The sequence below is a fragment of the Excalfactoria chinensis genome, chromosome 3 (assembly GCF_039878825.1).
Source record: "Excalfactoria chinensis isolate bCotChi1 chromosome 3, bCotChi1.hap2, whole genome shotgun sequence".
Lineage (NCBI taxonomy): Eukaryota > Metazoa > Chordata > Aves > Galliformes > Phasianidae > Excalfactoria > Excalfactoria chinensis.
Genome location: NC_092827.1, coordinates 53,809,023 through 53,831,921, shown reverse-complemented (window position 1 = coordinate 53,831,921; position 22,899 = coordinate 53,809,023). Strand labels below are relative to the sequence as shown.

At 43.6% G+C, this 22,899-nt stretch overlaps 1 protein-coding gene across 13 annotated transcripts in view; it reads left to right on the top strand.

Moving 5' to 3' along the window:
• NHSL1 (NHS like 1) overlaps positions 1–22,899 on the top strand; it is a 164,901-nt gene that overhangs the window by 98,025 nt on the left and 43,977 nt on the right. For 11 of the 13 annotated variants that reach the window (XM_072331376.1, XM_072331379.1, XM_072331378.1 and 8 more), the window contains one exon: positions 17,625–17,777. In XM_072331376.1, coding sequence (XP_072187477.1) covers positions 17,625–17,777 — 153 coding nt within the window. Of the gene's footprint in view, positions 1–14,661; positions 15,149–17,624; positions 17,778–22,899 lie in introns of those variants that run through there. The other 2 variants (XM_072331387.1, XM_072331383.1) reach the window with 1 other exon arrangement.

Genomic DNA, 22,899 nt, shown 5'->3' with positions numbered 1-22,899 from the left:
CCCATGGTCGGGTGCCTCAGCAGCGGCAAGTGGCAGCCGGGCTGCAAGGATGAGGATGAGGAGGAACTCATCCCACTGCACGCTGGAAAGATGGGCAATGCGTACCCCAAGTTGCCTGTGCGCCTCAAGAGGAAACTGCTGAGAAAGGAGGATGACAGCTTCTGGCCGAGTAAGGAAGTTTGGGTGCTTTTTGTTGGGTGTTGTGGTTACTGTTAAAGGACTAAATAGGTAAAGTGTATCTGTAAGTGAAGAAAACATCCATGTTTTTCTTATTCTATTAGAGAAGGAGGAAATTGGGAAGAATCTTGTTTTGAAGAGAACATATTTTGACTTCAGAAAATGTGTGTAAATACACAGGTGTGCCAGCAAAGCTAGAGCTGCATGGCACTGCCCTCATGCATGTGTTCTGCTGATGACTGAGAGGTGTTGAGCACTTGCTTTCATCTCAGTAGTGCTCCTCCTTAGCAAAATTACCGGTTTAGTTGAATGGAGCTGTTGATGTGGTGCACTAATTGAAAGCCATAGAAATAATTGGTGTATGGTAGGTCCAGGAGAAATAAGAAAAAGTTCTTAAATTCAAGGATCTTTTAACGTAGCTGATGAGTAAAGAAACCTGCTTTTGAATAACCTTCGGTCTCTAAGGTTGTTTTCCCCCTGAATGTGAGAAGAAAGAATTCCTGAATTGTGATGATTCACTCTTTTTCAAATCTGTATTGTTTCATGTTTCATTAGCAAATACAGATGGGGAAAAGGAGAGAGAGCCTAGGATAGACAATGGTAATGCTCAGCTGTTTCACTTTTAGCCTTATTGCTTGCCTTCATTTTTTTTCTGGCCACCTAAGCAAAGGCACCCAGCTGTTCGTGGAATGGTTGCTTTAAAAAGTGTGTTTTATCATGATGGGGGCAAAATTTCACAAGGCAAAGGAACTTTCTCCTGCAAAAAAACAACCCAGCTGGTTGGCTTTCTCACACTAGGCCTCTTTTTTTTTTTTTCTTTCTTTTTTTTTTATATATGTTCACAACTGTGTTGATTTTTCTTTTCCTCATTAGTGTTATGCTGGTCATTTGACAATATCTAATTACTACCAAATCGATAAATGTAGCCACACAGTGCTAACAGTGATCAGTGAAAACTGCACATACGTCTGCTTTCTGTTATGCTGCACGTACATTCCGTGGCCTCTGTATTCTAGGGGAGCTATCAGAAAGGGCAACCAGAGGTGTTGGGAAGCCAACCCAGTGATGCTGCAGAGCAGGACTGAAGAAGTTTGGGGACTGAAATATTTGGTTTTGCACATAAACAGTTGAGTCTCTTCAAGGCACTTTTTGCACATAAACAGTTGAGTCTCTTCAAGGCACTTTTCAGCTTCTTGGGTGAGAACTTGATGGCCTCGCAGTTGAAATAATACAAATAACTGTGTGGAGAAGTGCCCAGGAAATTTTCTTGCGTCTAAATAGTGGGATTTAGTATCTGGTACTAAACAGTAAAATATCTGCAGGTATGCAGTGGGAGTGTCTGCTCTCCCTGTCCAAGTGCATTCATTTTGTTGTCATTTCTTCAGTGTTTTCATAGCGAAGAGAGAATTCCTTTATGTTCTGTTGACTATTTTAAAAGCTATGCACACTTGTGTAGTTTGGATGGTTTGTGATATAGCACATATATAGGCAGTTCAGTGGTTTACTTGTGATTTACCAAAGCTTTTAAAAGTAATTTCTATGCCCCGGTGATAAACTCTTATATATTGAAAAGTTTATGGTTGGTTCCCATGGGCTGAGTTTCACCAGTGTCTGCTACAATCCTGGGCAGCCTGATTGGCAACCCTTCCCACAGTGTGGGAGTTGGAGATCGATGCTCTTTGGAGGTCCCTTCCAACTTAAACCATTCCTATGATTCTGTTTGCATTATGACCAATTGAAGCTTCTGTATGCAATGCTGAATCCTCTAAACGATGCATTGAAAGATCAGCTGAGTGCTTCCTGCCTTAGCCATGCCAGTACCAGTGCCCATACTTATGCAGGGGTGCCAGCCCTGCCCACTGGCCGTATTCCTTTGTGTTCCTCCTCAGCCCACAGAGGCAAAAGAACGAAAATACAGTTAAGCCATCAGTTGAGTGTTATTGGCTGGACAGGTCCTATTTCTCTTTGAGATAGAGAGACTGGTGCTGCTGTTAACCTCAGTTAATGGTTATTTTAAGGAACAAAAGTGTTTCAGAGTGGAAGTGCTTTCTGGGAATGGGTCAAGTGATAGCTGCTGAGCACAGCAGGTGCTCATTGGCCAGCATTATCTCTGGTGATAACAGCCTCCATGGGAACCCCATTGTAGAGGTTTCACAGGCAGAAAATGCCCAGGGCAGCATTGGGGTCGTTTGCAAACACAACGGCAGCCCAAGTATTGAGCTCTGTGCCTGGGGGCAGTTTCCTCATCAAGGATTGCAGCCTCCAGTGCTCCTTCTCACCACAGTGCTGCTGTTGGACAGTGTTCACATGTGCATTCTGGTTGGGGTGCTGCAGCCACAACCACCAAAGGACCAGGTTAGGGTTTGGTGGCTTCGTTCACCTGTTAGCAGTTGATCCACTGAAAACGTCAAGGGATGCATGAAGTGGAGACTGAGCATTACCAACTCGATATTGTTTCAACATTTGTGTTGTTCCTCTGCTGTCACTGCTGTATTCGCTGAAAATAGGCAATGCGTGATTGAAACAAGCCAGAATTCAGGATTACAGCTTCTCAGAGCCTTTCTGCTCAGAGGAAGAACAGCATTACAGTAGCGGAGAGACTATCAGCATCTCATGCATATCCATGACTGTGGAACTACTCCAGCACTGTTGTGTGGCTGTGGCTAGTTTTCCTGCAGCAAAGCTGAGCTGAAGCTTTGGGCTGACCAGGCCTGGCAGAGCTGTTTTCAGTGCGAGCTGGACTGGTGAGAGCCTGCTGGCTGTGCCTGCTGCCTCCAAATGCTGCCACCTCCTGCTCAGAGCATTGCCTGCCTCCTGTGCTCAGCATCTCTGCTCTGTGTTTTATCTAGCTGTGTTTCAAGGCATTTTATGCTAACGTAGCTAAACTGTTGCATCAGTCTGGTTTTCTTTGTTTTATAATGATATTTTGGTAAGAGTTGTGGAGGTTTTTTTTTTTTTCTTTCCTTCTTCCGCAAGCGTGAGAGGGAGCAACTGCAGTGTTGGATTACTTTTAATGTTTGTTGAACAGTAGCTTCAGTTACTGGAACTTTTTCTTCATGTTTTGTTGCCCAGTAGCTCATGAAAGAATGCTCTATTCTTTTTCATTCATTACCCTTTTGAGGGACAACAGCTCTGTCGTAGCTGCGAATCCGAGACCTTTCTGCATGGTGTGTATTGTGTGGAAAAGCATACAGAATTTGAAAGGATAATGACTGAATCTATTTATAAATTAATAGGGTGTTCTGAACCAAGGCAGGTATTTTATTTTTCACTATTTGATATATTTTTTCTTTTTTTTTTCCCCAGGTTTTTGTTCCAACAGCCATGAGATTTAAGTTTTCCAATGAAAAGATGTTATATTAATGAAATGCCAAATTATATTAATAAAATGCCAGTGGCTTGGAAGGCTTCATTCTTTGCCTTCTCATTTAGTGCTGTGAAACAAAGACCACATAGCTCTGTGTCTCTCCTAAGCCTGGCCTTGCAGAGCACTGAGCACGTCTTTGTGGCCTCCCATGTCGTAAGTGACAGCGGGGCTCAGTCTCTGCTAGTGAGTGGCTGTGGTGGCTGCTCACAAAACACGATGCAAGTGACTGGCCAGTCCAGCACCAAGCTTCGCTTCAGCTGGTGCTCCAGGCCTGTGCCCTGCAGCTGGCACATGCAGCACACACAAGGATGGTTTGTTTCTAAGAGAAGGAGGAACTTGAATATAATCCTTATTGCATGTCTTAAAGAAGGGTTGTCCCCAACTTTTCTCTTGGTGTTCTTTGGGTTTCATTGGAAATTTTGTTCATTTGGCTAGAAAAAGCCAGCAGTACCTTGCAAAGCAAAGGAACTTGTTGATCTCTAGAAAGTTATTTCTGAATTTGGTTAAATAACAGCCTTTCTGTTATTTTATTATTTTATTTATTTATTATTTTATTTATTTTGTTATTTGCAACACAGGGTTGCATGTGAAGCTGGTGTGTCTTGAAGATTGTAGCTGAGGGTGGTAGCTGATGTGGACTCAAACAGCTCCACAGTGCTTCATTTTATTTAAATCATAGAATCATAAAATGGCCTGGGTTGAAAAGGACCTCCTCCAAGATCATGTATTTTCAACCCCCTTGCCACAGGCAGGGTTGCCAACCACTAGACCAGGCTGCCCAGAGCCACATCCAGCCTGGCCTTGAATGCCTCCAGGGACAGGGGCATCCACAACCTCTTTGGGCAAAACCTGTTCCAGTGCGTCACCACCCTGAGTGAAAATCTCTTGGGATGGCAGGTATGGTGTGTTTGTAAATCTCACTGGGAGTTGCTTGTTGTGGTGTGCACTGTACGCTCAGATCTCTGCAGGTCAGTGACTTCCCCTGCTCCTCGTTCTGAGAGCAGCTCTGTGCCTGTCCTGTGTTGGTCAGGGCTCCTGCACTGCCAGGCTCATCTGCAGTGCTCCTGCAGCAGAAATTTTCCTTGTTACTCCCCTATTTCTCCATGCCATCCCCTCTTCATAGATTGTCCCTTCCCTTTTCGTCATACACCCACGCTATTGGGAAGCCAGAAGCTTCAATAACAACCCTTTGGAGTAGTACCATGGTGTGCTGCCTCTCCTTTATTCTCTGGAAGAGCCCCGTTCTGCCCTTAACCCTTGAGTGGCTTGTGCAAACATTTTGGAGGTGAAGCAGACTTGCACTTGGCTGTCCCCTACAGCTGGCAGCTTATAAATCTGGCTCTGTGATAAATTTTAGTGTTAATAAAACAAGATGTGTTTAAAATAATCCCAAATGCCAATAGGCTTAGTGACATTTAAGCATGAGTGATGCTGCAGACAAAAGCAGTACATCTTAATTTGTCTAATTATGTTGTAACATGCAGAGCAGCTGCTTCTGTGAACAAAAGCAGTTGATCACACCATTTTATTAATTGCATATTAATTGCTGCATTCATGTAACCATATGGGAAACAGTAGAAAGGAGGGAAGGCTACTTAGTCGTGGAAAGGAGGAAAGGAACTAGCAGAGGAGTGTCATCAGGAGGTGAATCTCAGGGTGATTGGCTCTATGGAGTTTGCAACTGGGATCTGATTTTTAGAAGAAACTTGTGGGATTTATAGTTATTATGTTTAAAAGAGGTTTGAGTAGTAAGGATTGTATCTGGAATGACAGCTGTGTATTCACAGAAGCACTCTGCATGTTGGATTTGGATTCATGGGGTACTCTGCGGCCATCTGTGTCTGTCCCAGTGGGGATACCCACTCTGCTGGGGACGGTCTGCGGAAACTTGTACTACTTGTGATTTTATTGTGAACCCATTTTTTTTTGTCTAGCAGTGCTAAGCTTCAAGCTGAGCTGGGCTTCCTAGAGCAATGTTTTCCATCTTGTTAAGATGGGCTAAAATATAAAAAACCTTGAAGCTGTGGGGTTAGTTGTGCACAGTGCCTACAGCAATGAGTTGGCTACTACTACTGGTACCTGAAGCCAGTACCTGACATTGTCTTGTCTTGCAGGGTGTTGAGTGATGTAGTTTCTGAAAGTGAGACTTAAGAAGCTGCTCCATGCTTTCTTGCAGTGTTGGGTGACTCCAGGATGTGTGGTGGTTCTGTCAGGCAGAAAATGTAGGTTACAAGTGCCCAAGTGGTGACTCCTCTCCCACCCCCAGACTGTATTAGCATGGTCTGGTGGGTCCTGGTGTGCTGAGAGAGCGGGGTCAGTGCTGCAGATGGCAGCCTCTGTGTGCACTAGTGGGCTGCTCTCCTCTCCCTTGCACCACGGCAACTATCTTTACTTCTTGGGGTGTTTAAACAGTGCGCTGGAGGAAAGAACCAATATACATCTCTTGTTATTTGAGTCATTTTAGACTGACATCTAAGCAGTGTATAGTGAAAAATGGAAAATGGTCGACTTCGCCTGTTGTAGAGGGTACTTTTCTATTTTATTAATTAATTTATTTTCACTAACTCTATAGATCTCCTTTGCAGGTTACATGCATTTTGTATTCTGTGATGCGCTGATTTAGGGACTCAGGATCACTTGTTGCTTAAATGTGTCTGCTTGAGTAATGTAAAGTGAATATTTCTACAGGAAGGGCTTAGCCTCACCTCTTTGCCAACAGATGGCATTTTTCTTGTGTTCCTAAGTCTCTCTGAAGAGTTGCAATGGGGAGAGATTGATTATTTAAGAAGAAAATGGAGGAGGGGGGCAATTTGTTGTTTTAATTTACATCTTGTGCAAAAAAACACAAACAAAAAACAGCATTCAAATTCTACTGGAAAGGCACAAGGGTTGCACAGCTAGGAAATCAATGACAAGCAATTGAAAAGTATTCTGGATTCATTGTATTGTAAGAATATGTGGTGCTAAACAATAAAAACCATATTCTTATGCCTACCCAGAAATTGGGACACAGAGGACACATTTTTCATCAGAAAAAATGCTTTACGTGGCTCATTGCAGTTACATCTCAATTGATGCTGTAATACTGTGCAATGAGATCTGGATTGTGGGGATGATGCGTGATTGGAAAGACACAGCTTGAATTTTGGATTGCCCACGGTGCTTGCAGCTACAGCAGTTACAAACACAGCATCTCACTTGTCAACTGACCTGGAGTCATTGGGAGAGAATAAATCTGAAACCCCATGATGCCACTTCTGCAGCTGAACTGTACTTAATCAGCCTCCCCACATCTTCTGAGCATATGGAGGGGGCTGAGCATCACTAATTTAAAGGCAGAAATTCCCCAGAGTACTGCTTGGAGCTGTTGGTTGGCAGGTCCTCTCCTCTGTTTGGAAACAGTTCTTCAAGGTGCTGGTAGCCACCTCCGTTTGTAGCTATGTCTTGTCCTCGTTAGGGGAATATGAACAGGCATTGCTGGCAATAGAACTTTGGGAGAAGGCAGAAAAATGTGTAGGTACTGCAGTGGTCACTTACTGCTCATCCTGGGCATCTTGTCCCCCCGTTCTTTTGGTTTCTGATCTGAGCCATGCTGTCTGCTCGTACTCCTCTGCTGTAGTGCTCTGGCTGGCCAGTTGTCTTTGAAGCATTTCCATAAGAAGTTTAGGAACAGGGAGGTTTGACACAAAGGACTGCGGAGGCCCTCTGCTGCTTTTGAATGGGAAAGTGTCACACTTCTCCCTGAGCATGTTTGTCACTGCCAGAATGTGTGAACAGTTACATAAATGTCTTTCTACACCTTTATGACCTGTCTCTGATTAACCTTGCAATGGAGCAGCACCTCCAAAGGAAGGCTGCCACTTCTGCCAGCCTCGTGGCTTTTCCAGCACCTGCCTTCAGTAGGCTGCTGTACTTTTGTTAGCGTTGCATGGTGGTGGGGCCAGAGCAAGGGACAATGTGAGCAAGTCCCCAGGCAGATGGTGGGAGCCATCCTTAGGGTAAATAATTGATAACATCAGAGAAAAAAACACTGTTTTATGTCCAGTAGCTGAAGGTGAGTGTGTTTTCCCTTGTGTGATACTTCCTTTTACTGTCAGGGCCTAAGTAATCAGAAGAGGAGCAGGATGCTGATTGCCCTGACAGAAAAAGAAGCACTTATAGAGCTAATGTGAATACAGTGCTTTAATGTCTTCATTTTGGACCAGAGCTTGCTTACTGCTCTATTGCAGTGTCCATAAAAGATGTGAAAGGCTAGACCTGCTTTTATCATAATCTATAAAGACAGAAATAAGGAAGAGGGTCTTCATACATAGTATGTTTAGCAGAATATTTGTGAGAAAAGATAGCTTTAGTTTTATTGATTTGTTTTCCTGAGGTGTAAGCTTTATTCACATTGATGGTTATTGAGCCTCACTTTCTCCTTTACGTTCAAATCATCTCCCTTCCAGGGTGGGACCTGTCTTGGGGCTGCTCCCAAAGGTTTCTCACCTGGCTCATCCAACTTACTCCTCTCTTGTCTTCCCAATAGCTTGTGATGCAAAATGCTGTCCACATCCCATTACAGCTTGATCTACTGTGGAAACAATGAATAGCTCCTTGGACAAATTTATAACCCAAGGTTGAATTTGGATAAAAATGCAGCCACTGGTAAACGCAATAGTTTCATCAACTGTCTGGAGATGCCAGGGCTTGTTCATAGTCATTTGCATAGCAGCAGTTAACTCTGATATTTCTTTGCTGCCGTCTCACTGTCTCCTAAATGCCAAGTACTGGTATGTTTTAAGAAGAGCTGAGCTGGAGAGGACAGGTGTTTGTTGAAAGCTTGTTCTCTAGGCTGGAAAACTGATTATATTTCTGCACATTAAAGCCCTTGATGTTAAATTTTACTGATTTATTTCAGTTTTCTGACACTCTCTGCCCATAGCAAGGAGTAACTACTTTCTCTAAAACAAGAGGAACTGTAGAGATCTACAATAGGGGTCCTGGATGTGAAAGCGGGGCACTTTCTTTTCACTTTCTGGAAGGACACGGAGGCAGAAATGGCTGGCCTAATTCAGGAGTAGAGAGAATCTCTGTTGTTGTTGTTTTCTTTTTTTGTCTTTTTGTATATTATCTTTTGATGAAGTAGATGGTGAGGTCTCTGTTTGAATAATGCCTCCACATATTTATTTATTGAAACCATTGCCACGGTATCAGACAACTTGATAGCTGTTGTTCCTGAAGGTCCACTCTGAAGATGTTTGGTGTGGAGCCACCTTTTCAAGGTGGCATCACTTAAACCATCAGGTGAATTTTGCTAGAAAGCAAATGAAGAGCAGCTCTTCACCTGTGAACACTGACCATACACATCATGCTGGGAGGTTTGCTGGATTCTGTATGATAAATAGCAAGGGTATCCCCATCTCTGCCTCTCTTTAAGTTATCATCCATGCTATAAATTTTGAAAATGCAACTAATTAGAGGCATGAACTGGTGAGACTTCCCTTTCAATTTAATGTATTTGTTCAGAGCTTCTTAAAAGAAGATGCTGACTACACAAAGGTCATCTTAAAGTTTGTTCTCCAGGTCTGTTGGTATTTGATGATGTCTGGGATGAACAGATGCGTGGGCAGCCAAAGCCATCCTCTGGAGATGCTATGGCACAGATGTTAGCTCAGTATTTTCCTTCGCAGCTTGAAGTAGATCACTGACTCCTGCAACACCGTTATTAGGTGACTGTTACATAGGCAAGATCTGTGCCTGCCTTTAGTTGGAGAGTGTTGTTTTTCAAGATTGTGCCTGTATATAATTGAAACGTGCACAGCTTTTCAGATTTTGTCAATATTAACAACTAAAGTACCAAAAATCCCTCGGCTGTTTGTGAACCTTAGCTTTTAGTTGTCGTTCTAGTGCTGCATTGTACAGATGTGCTTTTGGGGGAATTTTTGCAAGTTTCTAACTAAGATACAAAACTTTTTGTCAACTTTGTGTGTGAGAACAGAGCAAGCCCTGCTTGATTTTTGTATTAACACTTGTACATAGGCTGCTAAGTTAGGAGGATTTTAGGTTCTTTTCATGTACACATTGCAAACTTCTTAAGAAGCTGAAGGACTTGCCAGCCTAATTTTATAAGTGTCTCAGAGCTTAAAAATACGTGTGTATATATATCGGCTATTTCCTTGTGTGAGGATAATCCATATATAACTGCATACGTCCCAAAGTGCAATGCTGGGAGGGGAGATTGAGGTATGCTGCATGAATTCTTTCAGTGACTTTAAATAAGTGAAATGAGTGGGGAGTGTGTCCCATTTGGGACACTCCTGAAGAGAATGCAGACTGAGATTAATTTAAGAAATCAGTTGGATATTAGCGTGGGTCCCCAAGCGTGCAGCTGCTGAAGATGGAATTACAGACTCAACTGGGAGACAGCGCAGGGCAGAAGTTTGTGTGTCGGTTTTGTTTGTTTCATGAGGTGATGATGTTTTTTCCCTCACTTACTCAGAGAAGTGTCTTTACTTATGGTGCATTTCTAGAGCAAATAAAAGTCGAGATTTTGTAAAGACGACCTTATTTGCTGCAGTCACTTTTGCTCGGTTCTTAAGGAGCATTAAGGTGAGTTTGGAATGTAAAGTCAGAATATCTTCCGGTGGAATTTTAAAGGAGCGTTCCCATGGAGAGAGCGAAGTACTCCTCTGGGAGCTGATGTTGTCTTAGTTCAGGAATGGCCAAAGGAAAGAGGATTGTGCCCTGCAATACAAAACAAAGACGTTCAACAAAATCGCACATTCACTACTGTTATCTGTCCTCCTGTCTGCAGATACAGTGTCGGGAGATGCTCTAACCAAAGGAGGTTTCTCTTTTGTCTGTATGCAGCTCTGCCAGAATTCTCCCTTTTCACTCCGGTGATGTGTTTGCATGACAGAGGGTCTGTGGCAAGATGTTTTGAATTGTAAAAGGAATGAATTAGCTTTATTGTGCTGTGACCTAAATAGGATCATCAGATCAATCAGTCTGCTGCTTTTCTGTCCGCTCTGGCTTAGGCTATGCCGCTTTTCTGTCTCGCCTTCCCCGGGCAGCCCCCGTTGGATGAACAAATGGGGGGCTCTCTTCAGGGCAATAGCTTCCTCGTTGTTGCCTTCATGGAGACACTCAACGCTTCCCTGCGACTTCGATGGCTGCACCGGTGATCTTAGTGGTCTTTTTAATCTTAAACAGAATCTTAAACGATTCTGTAATTCACTGGACCACGAGTACCTCTCGTCCTTTGGGGTTGCTTTGGGGTGAAATAATCCTCCTCTTTTATTCCCTGTCGCCTTGCATTCTCGTCCTTGCATTCTCGTCCTCCTCTTCCTCCCGATGAGTAGCTGAATGGCGATTTCTTGCTGGCTGGGGAAGTATCGTGCTTCATAAGGCCGAGGATGCCTTCAAAGAGGCCATTGTGAGTCGGGGAAAGGAGGGCGGCTGATGCCTCTGCCTGGGGTGGGGTGGATGGCCTCTGGGGGAACACTATTGTTCTACTGAAAAGTACCGGGAGATGGCCAGACGTGATTGGCTCTGAAGGGAGGGGAAAAAGCCCTTATAATCATAAATTATTGATTCCTGTGGTCTGAAGGGGCCTTTAAGCAGTAGCAAATGCTTGATGGCATGAGTGAAGGTGGCCAGAGCAGGAGTAAAGTTTAGGCAAAGCTACATTCAGCATTTCTTATCACAGGCACTTCATGCTTCTTATTTCTGAGCACAGTGCTCTCAAGTAGTAGTCAAGGCACGGTTTTTAGGGTGACATGGTGTTGATCTGAAACCAGACAGAGCCTTGCAACCTGCAGGAAGTGCTTAATCTTGGCTCAGGCTCACCCAGCGGGTGCATCCGCAGGCGGAGGGGCGGGGGGGGGGGGGGGGGAGGGGGTGCTGTTAGGAGCTGGCTCAGTCTGGCAGCCGCTTGCCCTGCCACCTGTAGCTGTGTGGAGGGACAGGCAGGGTGATGGGGAACAATCCCGAGTGTCTGGCCCAGTTCTGCAGGAGCACAGTGGCAATGCCAGCAGTCTTCTTCATGCACTGTCAGAGCAATATGATGGGAACTCGCTGGAAGTGTATCTCAGTTTAGAATACATCTGCTCAGCAGCATTTTACCTTTCCCATCTGGTTATTGTGTAGAGATGCAGTGGAACAGCTCTTGCATGCAGTTCCCAGATCACTTGCACATTTTTACTTTATCTCCCTGCCTAAAACATCACCGATGCTACGCATTTGTTTAATGGAGGATTTTTCTGTTGCCCGAATAAAATTTCTAAGGTGGGCAGCTTACAGTTTGAGATGGTGATACATCTGTTAGTGTTATTTCATGAATTTCAGATGTGTGGGGCTCATCTCTTTAAAAATCAGTGGTAACATTTCTCAGCTTCCTCAGCACATCAGGTGTAGCTGTGCAAGGTGCGGAGTATTGAGTTACAAATGGGGCAGGGGCAGAGAACCTCCCTTCCAGGCCCTGGTGGGTGGTATGAGATATTTCTGTGGAAGCTGCATATTTATAGACTGTTACTTGGTTGCTAATGTTTTGTGCTGCTGGGAACATCAAGGGATGGCAGTCCCAGATGGCTGTCACGGAACAGGTCAGCTGGAAACCTCCCTCCAAAGAGGGGAGAGGGGCAAAGGGGCCGGGGGCTGTGATGTTTCAGGCAGTCCCTGCAGACGAAGATGCTCTTGTGATTCATATGATGCAGACTGTTCTCGTATGCCTATCAAGGACACTGATGGTCTCTGCTTAAACTGAGGCTTAAAAGCAAAACCAAGAAAAATAATTTTGGTAGTAGAAAAAAAAGCCCAGCTAAGCCAGTCAGGGGTTAAAAGCTATTATATGTGAACCAAGAACAGTTTTGCCAATGACAGCCTGCTCATGATTTAAGGTGGCTCCTTTTTGCCTTTCCTTTTGCCTTGACTTGTAAGTTAGGATGGAGCTTCTTCTAGGCCAAACTTCTAAATTAAATGACCTCTCCAGAATTGGCATTTGCTTGAATCTTCCAGCATTTTTCTGTGTTGCTTGCGCTGGTATCCACGTGAGATGGCAAATGAGCATTACCATTTTTCTAAGGATGTGGGAAGGGAGGGGTGGTAAGTTAATATTAACTAGCCGAAGGTGAGCTAGCAGGTGTGCCAGCAGCCCTTGAGTCACTGCTTGTAAAGAACTGGTACTGAGCATGTGCACGCCTTCTGCTGGGACTGGCTTTGTCCCCCCAGAACGAACTGCAGCAGTCTTTCTGCCAAGGTGGTTTAATTGACCACAGGGAAGAAAGATGGAAGAAGACAAAAGGCAGACATCATCCTATGGATTGTCTCTTACTGGGTTTGAATAACTTCATCTGGAGATCAGGGCTTGGTGACTGCCATTAAGTGTTTATTTTCAGAATGCTTCTGACTAGGGGATGATTCAGAGCAACCTTCACCTTGGGCAAGCTGCAACCCATGGTGAAAAGGGAAAGTTTCCAGAACTGTCCAAAGTAGCCTAGAACATGTTAGTACACAGGGACCTGAGCCTGAAATGGGGATGAAGCCCATCCATGGGACTTGGAAATGTTTGAGAAATGAATAAAGGCCTCGGGGACAACCTGTGTCCCTTCTAGAAGCGCAATCTCCATCACTTGCCAGCTTGAATATGGTTGCCTTTTCCAGTGCAAATGAGATGCAAATAGAGGCATTCTGGACTCACCTGCATGATGTGTCCAGTGAGAGTGCATCTCAGATGGGTTTAATGATGAATGGGTAATGGAAAAATGCTAAGGGGAATAGCACTGTGTAATGTTAGAGAAGAAAACAACTAATTGCTTTGTTAGGTGTAAACTGTTTAAATGTCATCAAAATCCTTCAAACAAGTGGCTGCCAGGACCCCCCATCTTACCAAGGACTTGGGTAATCCGGTTTATAGCATGTAACAAAGGTGGTTTAAGTTCAACCCAGACGATTCTATGATTCTGTGGAAAGCATCCTTAAAGGTCACTTAGTCCAACCCCTCCTCAGTGAACAGGGACATCTATAAGAGTTTGTGTTCATGGAATCATAGAATCACTCAGGTTGGAAAGATCATAATGTCCAACCACAACCTAATCATATTACTCTAGCTCTAACAACCCTCCACTAAATCATGTTCCTAAGCAAAGGTGTCCAAAGGTTTTTGAACACATCCAGGGATGGTGACTCAACCACCTCCCTGGGGAGCTTATTCCAGTGCTTCATCCTGAGAGGCAGCACCTGCTTTGTTTAGGATGAAGTCTGCAAGTCAGGGGAAGATTTACAGAGCATTTGTGCAGGGGGAGGTGAGGGTTTCAAGTTACGTGTGAAACAAAGTAATAAATGAAACAAAGTAAATGAAACAAAGTAATAAATGAAACAAAGTAATAAATGAATGAATAGCCATCTTGTTATCTGGGTTTTGATGACGGGCAGTTTTTGTGTAAGGTGTGTGATGGAAATCGAGCAAAGCAAAGGCACCATGGCACAGGTGAGCCAGTCTATGGGAGCGGCTGGAAGGTCCTGCTGCTCGTGGTAGTGCAGGTGTCAAACCCACGTTGTGAGTGCATGTCCTATGGAATTGGGGAAATGCTGCTTACACCAGTAGTGGTTTGTTCAGACGCCGATGGAGGCACTTTGTGTTTTTTGCTGCGTGGTACTGAATCTCGGGGATGTGGTGAAGCTTGCATCGAGTTCTTGCAGAGCATCTGCTTTTCACGCTGCAGAGGCTGTGTGTCCTGCTGCGGCTTTGGGGTCAGCCCCAGACCCCCGCTGCCGGCTGTTTTCTTCTCCCCGAGGAAAAAATCCTTCCTATTGTTAACTCGAGGCAGCTTACATTGTGATGGAGGGCTCGCTCCTTGAGCCTTAACATTGTGCGAAGGGCACGCCCTGCTGAGCACATTGATTCGCCGCACAGCTTGCTTCCCCCCCCCCCCCTCCTGCAAAGATCGTGGCTCGTTCATTCCTAGGAAGGAGGGGGCTGCGTTTTTGAGGGATGTGCCCATTTGAAAAGTTGCACAAGTTCCATTAGATGCGAAAAATAAAAGCCTTGGGCCGGGGGCGGCGGGGAGGGGCCGGGCGGAGCGGCCGCTCCGCCCGGCCCCTCCCCGCCGCCCCCGGCCCCGCTCCCTCCCCTGGGCACACCGGGCACGGCCGCCGCAGCTATGGGTAGCGGAGGGATCGCCTCCCAAACTCTTCTTTTCTGCAGCCACTCAACTTGGAGAGGATGAGGAGCGCACAGTGAGCCCCAAAGCCGATTTGTTGTAGTGAATAATAATTAACTTTTTTTTCTTTTCCCCCTGCTTTGCATATGGGAAGTGGCTGTCGCCAGCCCACTGGATTGCACTTGAGGAGGAGGCTTTGGGGCTGAAGGATTGGATATGATTCCGTGCGTTTAGATCCAGGCATATCCAAAGTTGGGATTTAGAGAGGGAAAAAAGGGAGGAGGAGGAACTCTGAAGAGGAGAAATTGGTACGGTTTTACCAGGGTCGGTCCGGAAACCTGTCACCTTTCTGCAGCTCCGGCTTACGGGATTTGAGCTCTGAGATCGCAGCGTAACACCTTGAAAATGGTGGTTTTCATCAACACAAAGCTTAAATCTTTCATGAAACTTTTCAAGAGAAAGAGTAAGTAGCTATGCGTACTGGCGGTCTTTGTGGGGAGCAGCAGAGCCTCGCAGGAGAGTGCGGCTCTGGCTTCTGTGCTGTGTTATTGTGATTTATGCCACTTTGTTGAATACTTGGTTATGTGTAGGGGCAGCCTTATGGGATGACTGCTTAGGGCTGCTGTGTCAGCTCCTGTGAGGCTCTTTGTGTGATGGGGCAGCAGCCGGACTCGCAGCTGGTGCCCCGTAGGTGTAGGGAGCGAGGTTTGGGACAGCCTCCCACCTGCCCCGCACTGCCTTGCTGCTTCTGCTGGGGGCATCTTTAACACCCGACCTAGCAACAAGGTGGATTTCAGGTGAATTGCAGTTCTTAATTTAATTTGTGAAGGCTGACAAATGGCATGAGGGAGTAGTTTGGGAACATGCTCTGAGTTTCTGTGCATTGGGTTTGTTGGGTGAGCAGGAGCTGTGAGTTTTGGTGTGGCAGGCCTGGCTGCCTCCCTTCTTCCTCCCACAGTCTGGAACGGGGTACGTCACTCTGTGGTTGGACTGGGTGATCTTGAAGGCCTTTCTCAACCACTATGAGTCCATGATTTTATGGCAGGAAGCTGAATAAACCTGCTGCCTGCCCTAGGGAAGGGCCGGGCGCTGCTGTAACCAGAGAGGTGGTTTCTGGGTGGGTGGTGATAGATATGCCCTCTGGTTACAAGGACACCTGCACTCAGTGCTAAGGGATGGGTGGGGTGTGCGATCAGGCCATCCTATAGACAAGTGACCAGGAGCCATTCTTCAGAAACTTTTCTGAGCTCTGATGGTAATCAAGAATAAAATAAAATAAAAAGTGTGGAAATTCATTTAAGGACTTTCCTGCTCACCAGATCCTTCTAGAATAAACCAGCATTGTGTTATAGATAGGTTTTGAAGTTCAAGGCTTAACTTGTGTTCTCTAATGAGCCCAGGTTATTTCCATCCGAGCTCATCCCGGCAGATGCACTGCAGAGATAGAGGCAGAGCCATTTCTCAGACACCAGTAGACCGTGGCTCCTTTTGCTTCTCAGCTTCTGCACATCACAAGAAAATCACACTGGCGGGTGCTGCAGGCAGCCAGCAGAGAGAGGGAGGGTGTAGGGCTGCTAGCAAGGCCGGTGCCATAGGGCTGAGCCAGCAGAGCAGGTGCTCTGAAGGAGACGCAGCTGTAGTGGTTCGGTTTTTTCCTGCTTCAGAGAGCTAAAAGCAAGGATATGCAGCATGCTGGCTGAAGGCCAAACGGTGCCTGGGGGATTGTAAAATATGACCCCCAACTGCCCTTCTCCTCTTATTACTGGGCGGAGGGATAAGACCATTCAACTGTAAAAGTTTTTATTGATGATAAACTTGAAACAAAAGGTAATGGCTCTTTCACGGGAAACATAAATGGTAAACAAATCTTAGACTTACGCCTTTGGCCCATTTGCTACCAGCAGTCTGCAAGGAACTTTGAACCCAAGCAATGTCACTGTGGTGTTGTTATGTACGTGCTGAATGGGAAGAGATGATCGGTGCCATCCCTGCTCGTTGGCTGCTGTGCTCTGAGCAGTATTTGCCTGTTGAGTTGCTTGTTTTTCACTCATGGAAATGTAAAGAAGCTTGTTTGTTGACTTCTGTGGAAGTTGAGTTCCTGGTTTGTGTGAGTGTGAGGTCGGAGAAGGTTGTTTCACTATACAAATGAACCTGTCCTAATCTCTCATGGTGACTGTCACATTTTCAGGGTCACCCTTGAACTGGAGGAGGCTCCTGGCAGGATCAGGGGCAGGAAAACTGATTTTATTTGCAGTGACTGGGAGCTCATGGGCAGAAAATAGACTCGCAGGTCCACAGTAAATGCATTAGCAAGTGAAAACACAGAAGGAGGGAAGGGTGTTTCCTACAACCGGTCAAGAGAATACATCTACCCCTCCTATGAAAGGTTGATGGACCTGGACTTGTTTTGCTTGGGGAAGAGGAGTCTCTGGGGACACTTCATTTTAGCCTTAGAGTACTTGAAACAAGCTGATAAGAAGGAAGGGACTGACTTTCTTCTCGTTCTAATAATGATAGGATGAGGAGGAATGGCTTTAAATTAAAAGAAGGGAAATTTATTAGATGTTAGGAAGATATTCTTTACTCATAGGGTTATGAGGCAGTGGAACAGGTTGCCCAGAGGAACTGTGGCTGTCCCATTCATAGTGGTATTTAATTCCAGGTTGGATGGGGCGCTGAACAGCCTGAGCTGGTGGGTAGAAGGGGGATTGGAACTGGATGGGCTTTAAAGTCCCTTCCAGCCTAAGCCGTTTATAATTTCAGAAGTGGGAGAAGAGCTCTTTGGCTGTTAAGGAAGTAAAAGTCTAAAGAGTGTTTTGATAGAACCATGGTGACAAATAGTCTTCTCAGTTTCAAGATGATGCATGACAAAACGTGTATGGGGTTACATGGTAGACCTGTCCTCAATAGCACTTACTTCTTTTTCTCTCTGTCTGCAGCTGTTTCCAACTTAGATGAAGAGAGCAGATGGACCGTCCATTACACTGCTCCATGGCACCAGCAGGAAAATGTGTTCCTGCCTTCCTCAAGACCACCTTGTGTGGAGGACTTGCACCGGCAAGCAAAGCTGAACCTCAAGTCAGTACTGAGAGGTGAGATGCTGCTGATAGTAATGTATTTTAAAAATATGGTAGTTTTTGCCACAGTCTTTTCAAACTTGCCCAAGTTGTGGACTTCAGAAGAAACTTGTCTTGTTTTTCTGCAGCATAGCAAGAGCACTGAGTGGGGTTTACCAGCAGCTAAAGTATTTTTCCTCTATCAAATAACAAGGAAGTTTGTTACCTGGTAGAGTGGTACTGTGGAATGGAAAAGTGGAAAACTTAGGGTTTTTTTAGCCACTGAGTCTTAAAAGTGCTCCAGACTTTTGCCTTCTATTTTAGTGTAAAAACCAAATCAGAGGTATGTCATTCAGTAACTTCTGTTGCATACAGTGCCATTTTTTGGCTGTTTGTGAGAAGTTGGAAAAGGAGTTGAGAGCAAAGAAGAAAAAAAGGGAGTAGGGCACTTGCAAAATCCACTGAGTAGTGTATCTTATTCCTTGCAGAAGGGTGCAGTGTTTTTCTGAGGACCAATTTCTCCTCTTAGTACCTTTGTTGAGGGGTGTACCTGCACTCTGTGGTGCAGGAGGTGTGGTGGTATGTTCGTGCAGCCTTGTGGACAGGGGCAGGCTGGGAGAGTGTATGGAGAGGGCTGTAAGAACAGCTGTCTCTGGACCAAAAGGGAAGTTGGAAAGCAGAGCTTAACAGCCATGTTCGGGAAATTGTTAACACAAGAGTTTTCTTTACATTGGTTATTTGACAAAGAGGATTTCCCTGCTAAAAGCCAGCTCATATTGAGTCCCTTTTCATTTCAGCTGGAACCACAGGTATTTGATAGCTTACAGAGTTAACTTGATTTAAAGGAATAGTCTGATTTTTGTTTGCTTAACACTACATTTCTGCTTTTTAAATGTGGAGAAAACGTCATTCTTTATGGGTGAATGGGGAAGTGTTTGTCTGCTATGTTTTATTTCTCTTGCTGTTTCTCCAGTTAATTAATTTTTTACCATCTCTTACTAGGTGCCTTTTGTTATCATTTAATAGGGCAGTCTTGACGGCTGGAGTTATTAGCTCACGCATGGCTCAGCAGATAGCCTGTGTGTCCTCTGTACTTACTATTGGATTAATGTGTTTGTGCAGAGCTTTAGCCTTGAAACATTTACTGTTCCCTTAAAGATGTATAAGTCCTTTAAAAAAAAACCCAACAAAATGATATTTTCTTGTTTTAGATTAAAAAGAATATTACTTGCACTTAGCTTTTTTTATGCATTAACTTCTCGTTCATCTATTTTTTGTTCTCTGCTTGAGTCCATTATCAAAGAAAACAGGTCAGGCTAAAATGCTGTTCTGATTCTTTTTGTACTTCATTGGCAATGTAACCTCCCCATCTTCTACTTCAATAAATTTGGATCCAATATATCTTTTGAAACTGATTATCATATGCTGCTTAGCCCAGCTTACACATTTGAAATTATTTCTGTCTGATGGGGTTTTATTCTAGAGCTGCTTCTCTTTATAAAAACAAAAGCTATACAGAACTTACCAATAAGACACTTGTGGTAAATAAAACTTCCATGTGCCCATGGTGTAAGACTCCATTGTATTGAACTGAATTTCAGTTTCTTGCTTTCAGGGTGGTAGCTGAGAGACAGGGATGAAACCATGATTTCTTCAGCAGACCCCAGGCTCCTGACATAGTCAACAGTTCTTTGCTGTGGCCTTTAGATTCCCTGATTAGCTGCAGTGTGGATTTAGTACTACCATCAGTAATTCCATTAATGTCTGTAGGGGCTCTGAGTATTAAAAGGGGTGTTGCCTGAAACTTTATCAGTTTTACTCTTCTGTGGCACTGTAAAATCAGGAGGGCGTTGATGGTACTGAGCACCTTTCATTGATTAGGTCAGAAGTTCTGTACCCAGAGTTGAGTTTCATTCAGCATATAAGTGTTATAAAAATTCTAATGTAGTTTTGACTGCTGCTGAACTCTTCATTCCACCTCCTTTTTCAGAAAAGACACGTTTTCCAAGGTTTCTTAATGGGTAGGAAATAAGTTGCCTAGAGCTATGTGATTGTAGTGTGGAAGACTGTAAGGAAAAGTAATGGTCCGTAGCAACTTGATTGCAGGCTATTACTTTGTTATTGCACTTGTCGATGCCCCAGTGAGTTAGAGAAGTAAGTATAAAGCTTGGATTACCGATAGTAATTCACTTGTAGAGCATGACATTGTTTAAACCACCTGGAGAGAAACTGAATGTATAAGTCATTCAAAATAATTCAGTAGAGGTATCCTTTCTGTCTTATCCATCTAGATTCACCTCTAATACTAACCAGATAAAATCCTGAGTAGCTTTTAAAATAATGGAAGGTCAAACGAATTTACTCTGATACAGTTTTAAGAGCTCAGCAGATTTTTTTTGATAGCATGGGTGTAGCAAAAAAAAAAGACCTACTGAAGCTGTCTGTCATGTAGAAGAAATTTATGAGCACTGCTTAAGGGGCAAAAAGCCATTACCACTGCTTATTCTTAAGCTGGCTTAAAATTAAAATGTTAAGGATAGAGATATTACAAAACTGCTAAGAGCAATCAAGTTCTCTGCTTGGTGATCTCTGTGAACTCTTTGTACCTTTAGCAAAAGCAGTGCTGTGTTTGGAAGAGGAGGAAGAGGGTTTTTTTTTGTTAAATGTGGTGGCTTATTACTTGGTTTAGTTTATTATATATTGAAATATCATTTGCTCGTTGTGCTGTGAAATCACATGCAGTTATGATAGTAAATATTATACGGTGGGATTTTCTTTCTTTTCAAATCGTTGACTTATGAACTAGACTTCTACTGTGCTTTTCCTTTACGAAACTACTTTCAAGTATAAATGGTGAGATCTTATGTTCAGATTTCTTTCTAAATGAGCAAGGTAGAACTTTATTCTTATTTAGTTGTGCAGGTGTGTCATCTGCAGCTTAAATAAAAAAGACAGTGTTTTCCAGTAACTTGAATTAGAAAATGAAACACCAGGAACTTGGAAAGTTGATGCATAGTACTTATATCTGTTCTCAACAACTGAAATGTCTTTATTGGGCTTTTATTAAAATCTGAAGTTGCAGTGGCTTGAAAAATGTTAAATCCAGACTTCTTTATTTGCATCTATTTTAAAATGAAAGTCTTTAATGTCTGTAATGTCTTCAAGAGACTTAGCATGGTAGCTAGAGCAGAATAACAAATTCAGCTGCAAATCATCATCAAAGTACCATTGCTGAATGTTTTTATATGTGGTTGACAAAATGATCCAGTTTTTAGCTTGTGATGGTAAATTCCATTATTTTAAATACTGTGTTTCCACTCAATAAAAGAAACTCTCCCTTTCTCAGGAGAAGCAGACAGAGACTTGAAGTACCCAGTGGAGCAGATGGGGTGACATGTTCAATATCAAATGCATTTTACCCATGGCACATATTTCCCTGCCTCTGGTGCTCCAACTGGCCTGTTCTGAAAGCCTATCTGAGGTGGGCTCTTGCTTATGTTTCCTTGGTCCACATTCCAGGCCAAGAGGTCAAGTGGGTGTTTTTTACTGGTAGCACCATAAAATAGCCTGTATCTCTGTCACTGGGTACCAGCAGATCTGGCATGTTCTACAGTGCAGTAGTGCTTAAAGGACTGCTGTCTGGGCAAGTGTCTCAAGTATAGTGGTCTTTAGCCAGGAGCGCAGATACATCAGTACTTAGCAACAATGCAAATATTTGGATAAGAGTAAATTGAGAGTAATTCTTATTTTTCTGTAGTATAGTCTAAAAATGTCATCTAAAGATGCAGAGGAGGCCCAGCACAGTTGTGGTGTGTCTTTGTTTCACTACAAGAAGTGGACCATATGCACATCTACATTCCAGACAGGTTTGCAGTGTGTTCACCACACAGTGTGTCCTGGAAGGAAAATCTAATCCAGAGTGCACTTGTCTCTGATAGTTTTACAAACTGTGATGAAGTGAACCTGTGGATTAAGGTGGCAAATCTGTACTGAGAAATGTAAACCTGTAAACAGTGTACACAGTTGGATATTCTAACTTTCATACTGGCTTTCAGGCTACAGCTGAAAAGGTTTTCTGCACAAGTCACTTTGCTTTGTGTCTTTTTTTCCAGTGTAATTGTGTTGACTTGGACTTTGTATGTAGTACAGTGCTCGTTGTTCCAGTGTCTGTGATGATTCATTTATTATCTCATCTTCAGAAGAGCTGGATTTGGCTGAGTGTAGCTTCTGTTTAGCTTTGTTGGCCAAATTCAAGGAATGTATTTAAGCAGCAGTGATTGAAACACTTGATTTGTTTTCCAGAAGACATCTGGTTAGCATTGTCAAATAAAACCGGATTTAAGTAGTTACTCATAAAGCCTCTATTATGTCTTGCTGCAAGACCCTCCAGACAGGTATGTGTTTACCCTTTGTTTTCTCAGGGCATCTGCCAGATCACTGTTCAGATGAGCAATATTAGGGTCAGCCTTCCTAGTCGATAATCCTGCTGAGAAGATTATGGACTTAAAATAATCTTACATTTCATTAAAGAGCTGCAAAGTAGTGGGGAACCACTTCATAGTAACAATAGGCCTAGCTCAGGTTCAGAAAGATGCCAATATGTGAGCTCCCTACCAAATGGAAACCTTAATGAGGTAAAAGACTATTAAAGGCTAGGAGCAGACCATATGTTCCAGAAAGGCCTTGGAGCTGTAAAATAAAATAAAAATAAATAAAAATTAATCAACTTATTTCTAATTATTTTTTGTTTCAGTAGCTAAATTTGTGCCAGTGGTTCTGCTCACATATCCTGGTCTTTTTATTATTTGTGAATTAATTTACAGTACATCTGCTGATGGTTTTGGCTGGATTCCATACTCTTAACCACCCCCCTCTAACAGAGAGGTTTAAAAAAAAGAAAAGAAAAAAAAAAGGTTATTCAAATTAAATTAAGCAGAATTTGATCAGAAGTCTACACTTTGGTTTTGAATGCTGCTCTTATGCTGAAAGAATGAGTTACTTGTATTTAGATTGCCTATTTTTAGTTTTAGTTGTATAGCACTACGCTGAGTGTAAAAACAAACTGGTAGGTCATATTGATTGGTTTCCTATATGCATTATAAAGTGATAGCTTTTCTAGCAAAAGTCTTAAGAAGTCTTAACGTTTGTTTCAATATAC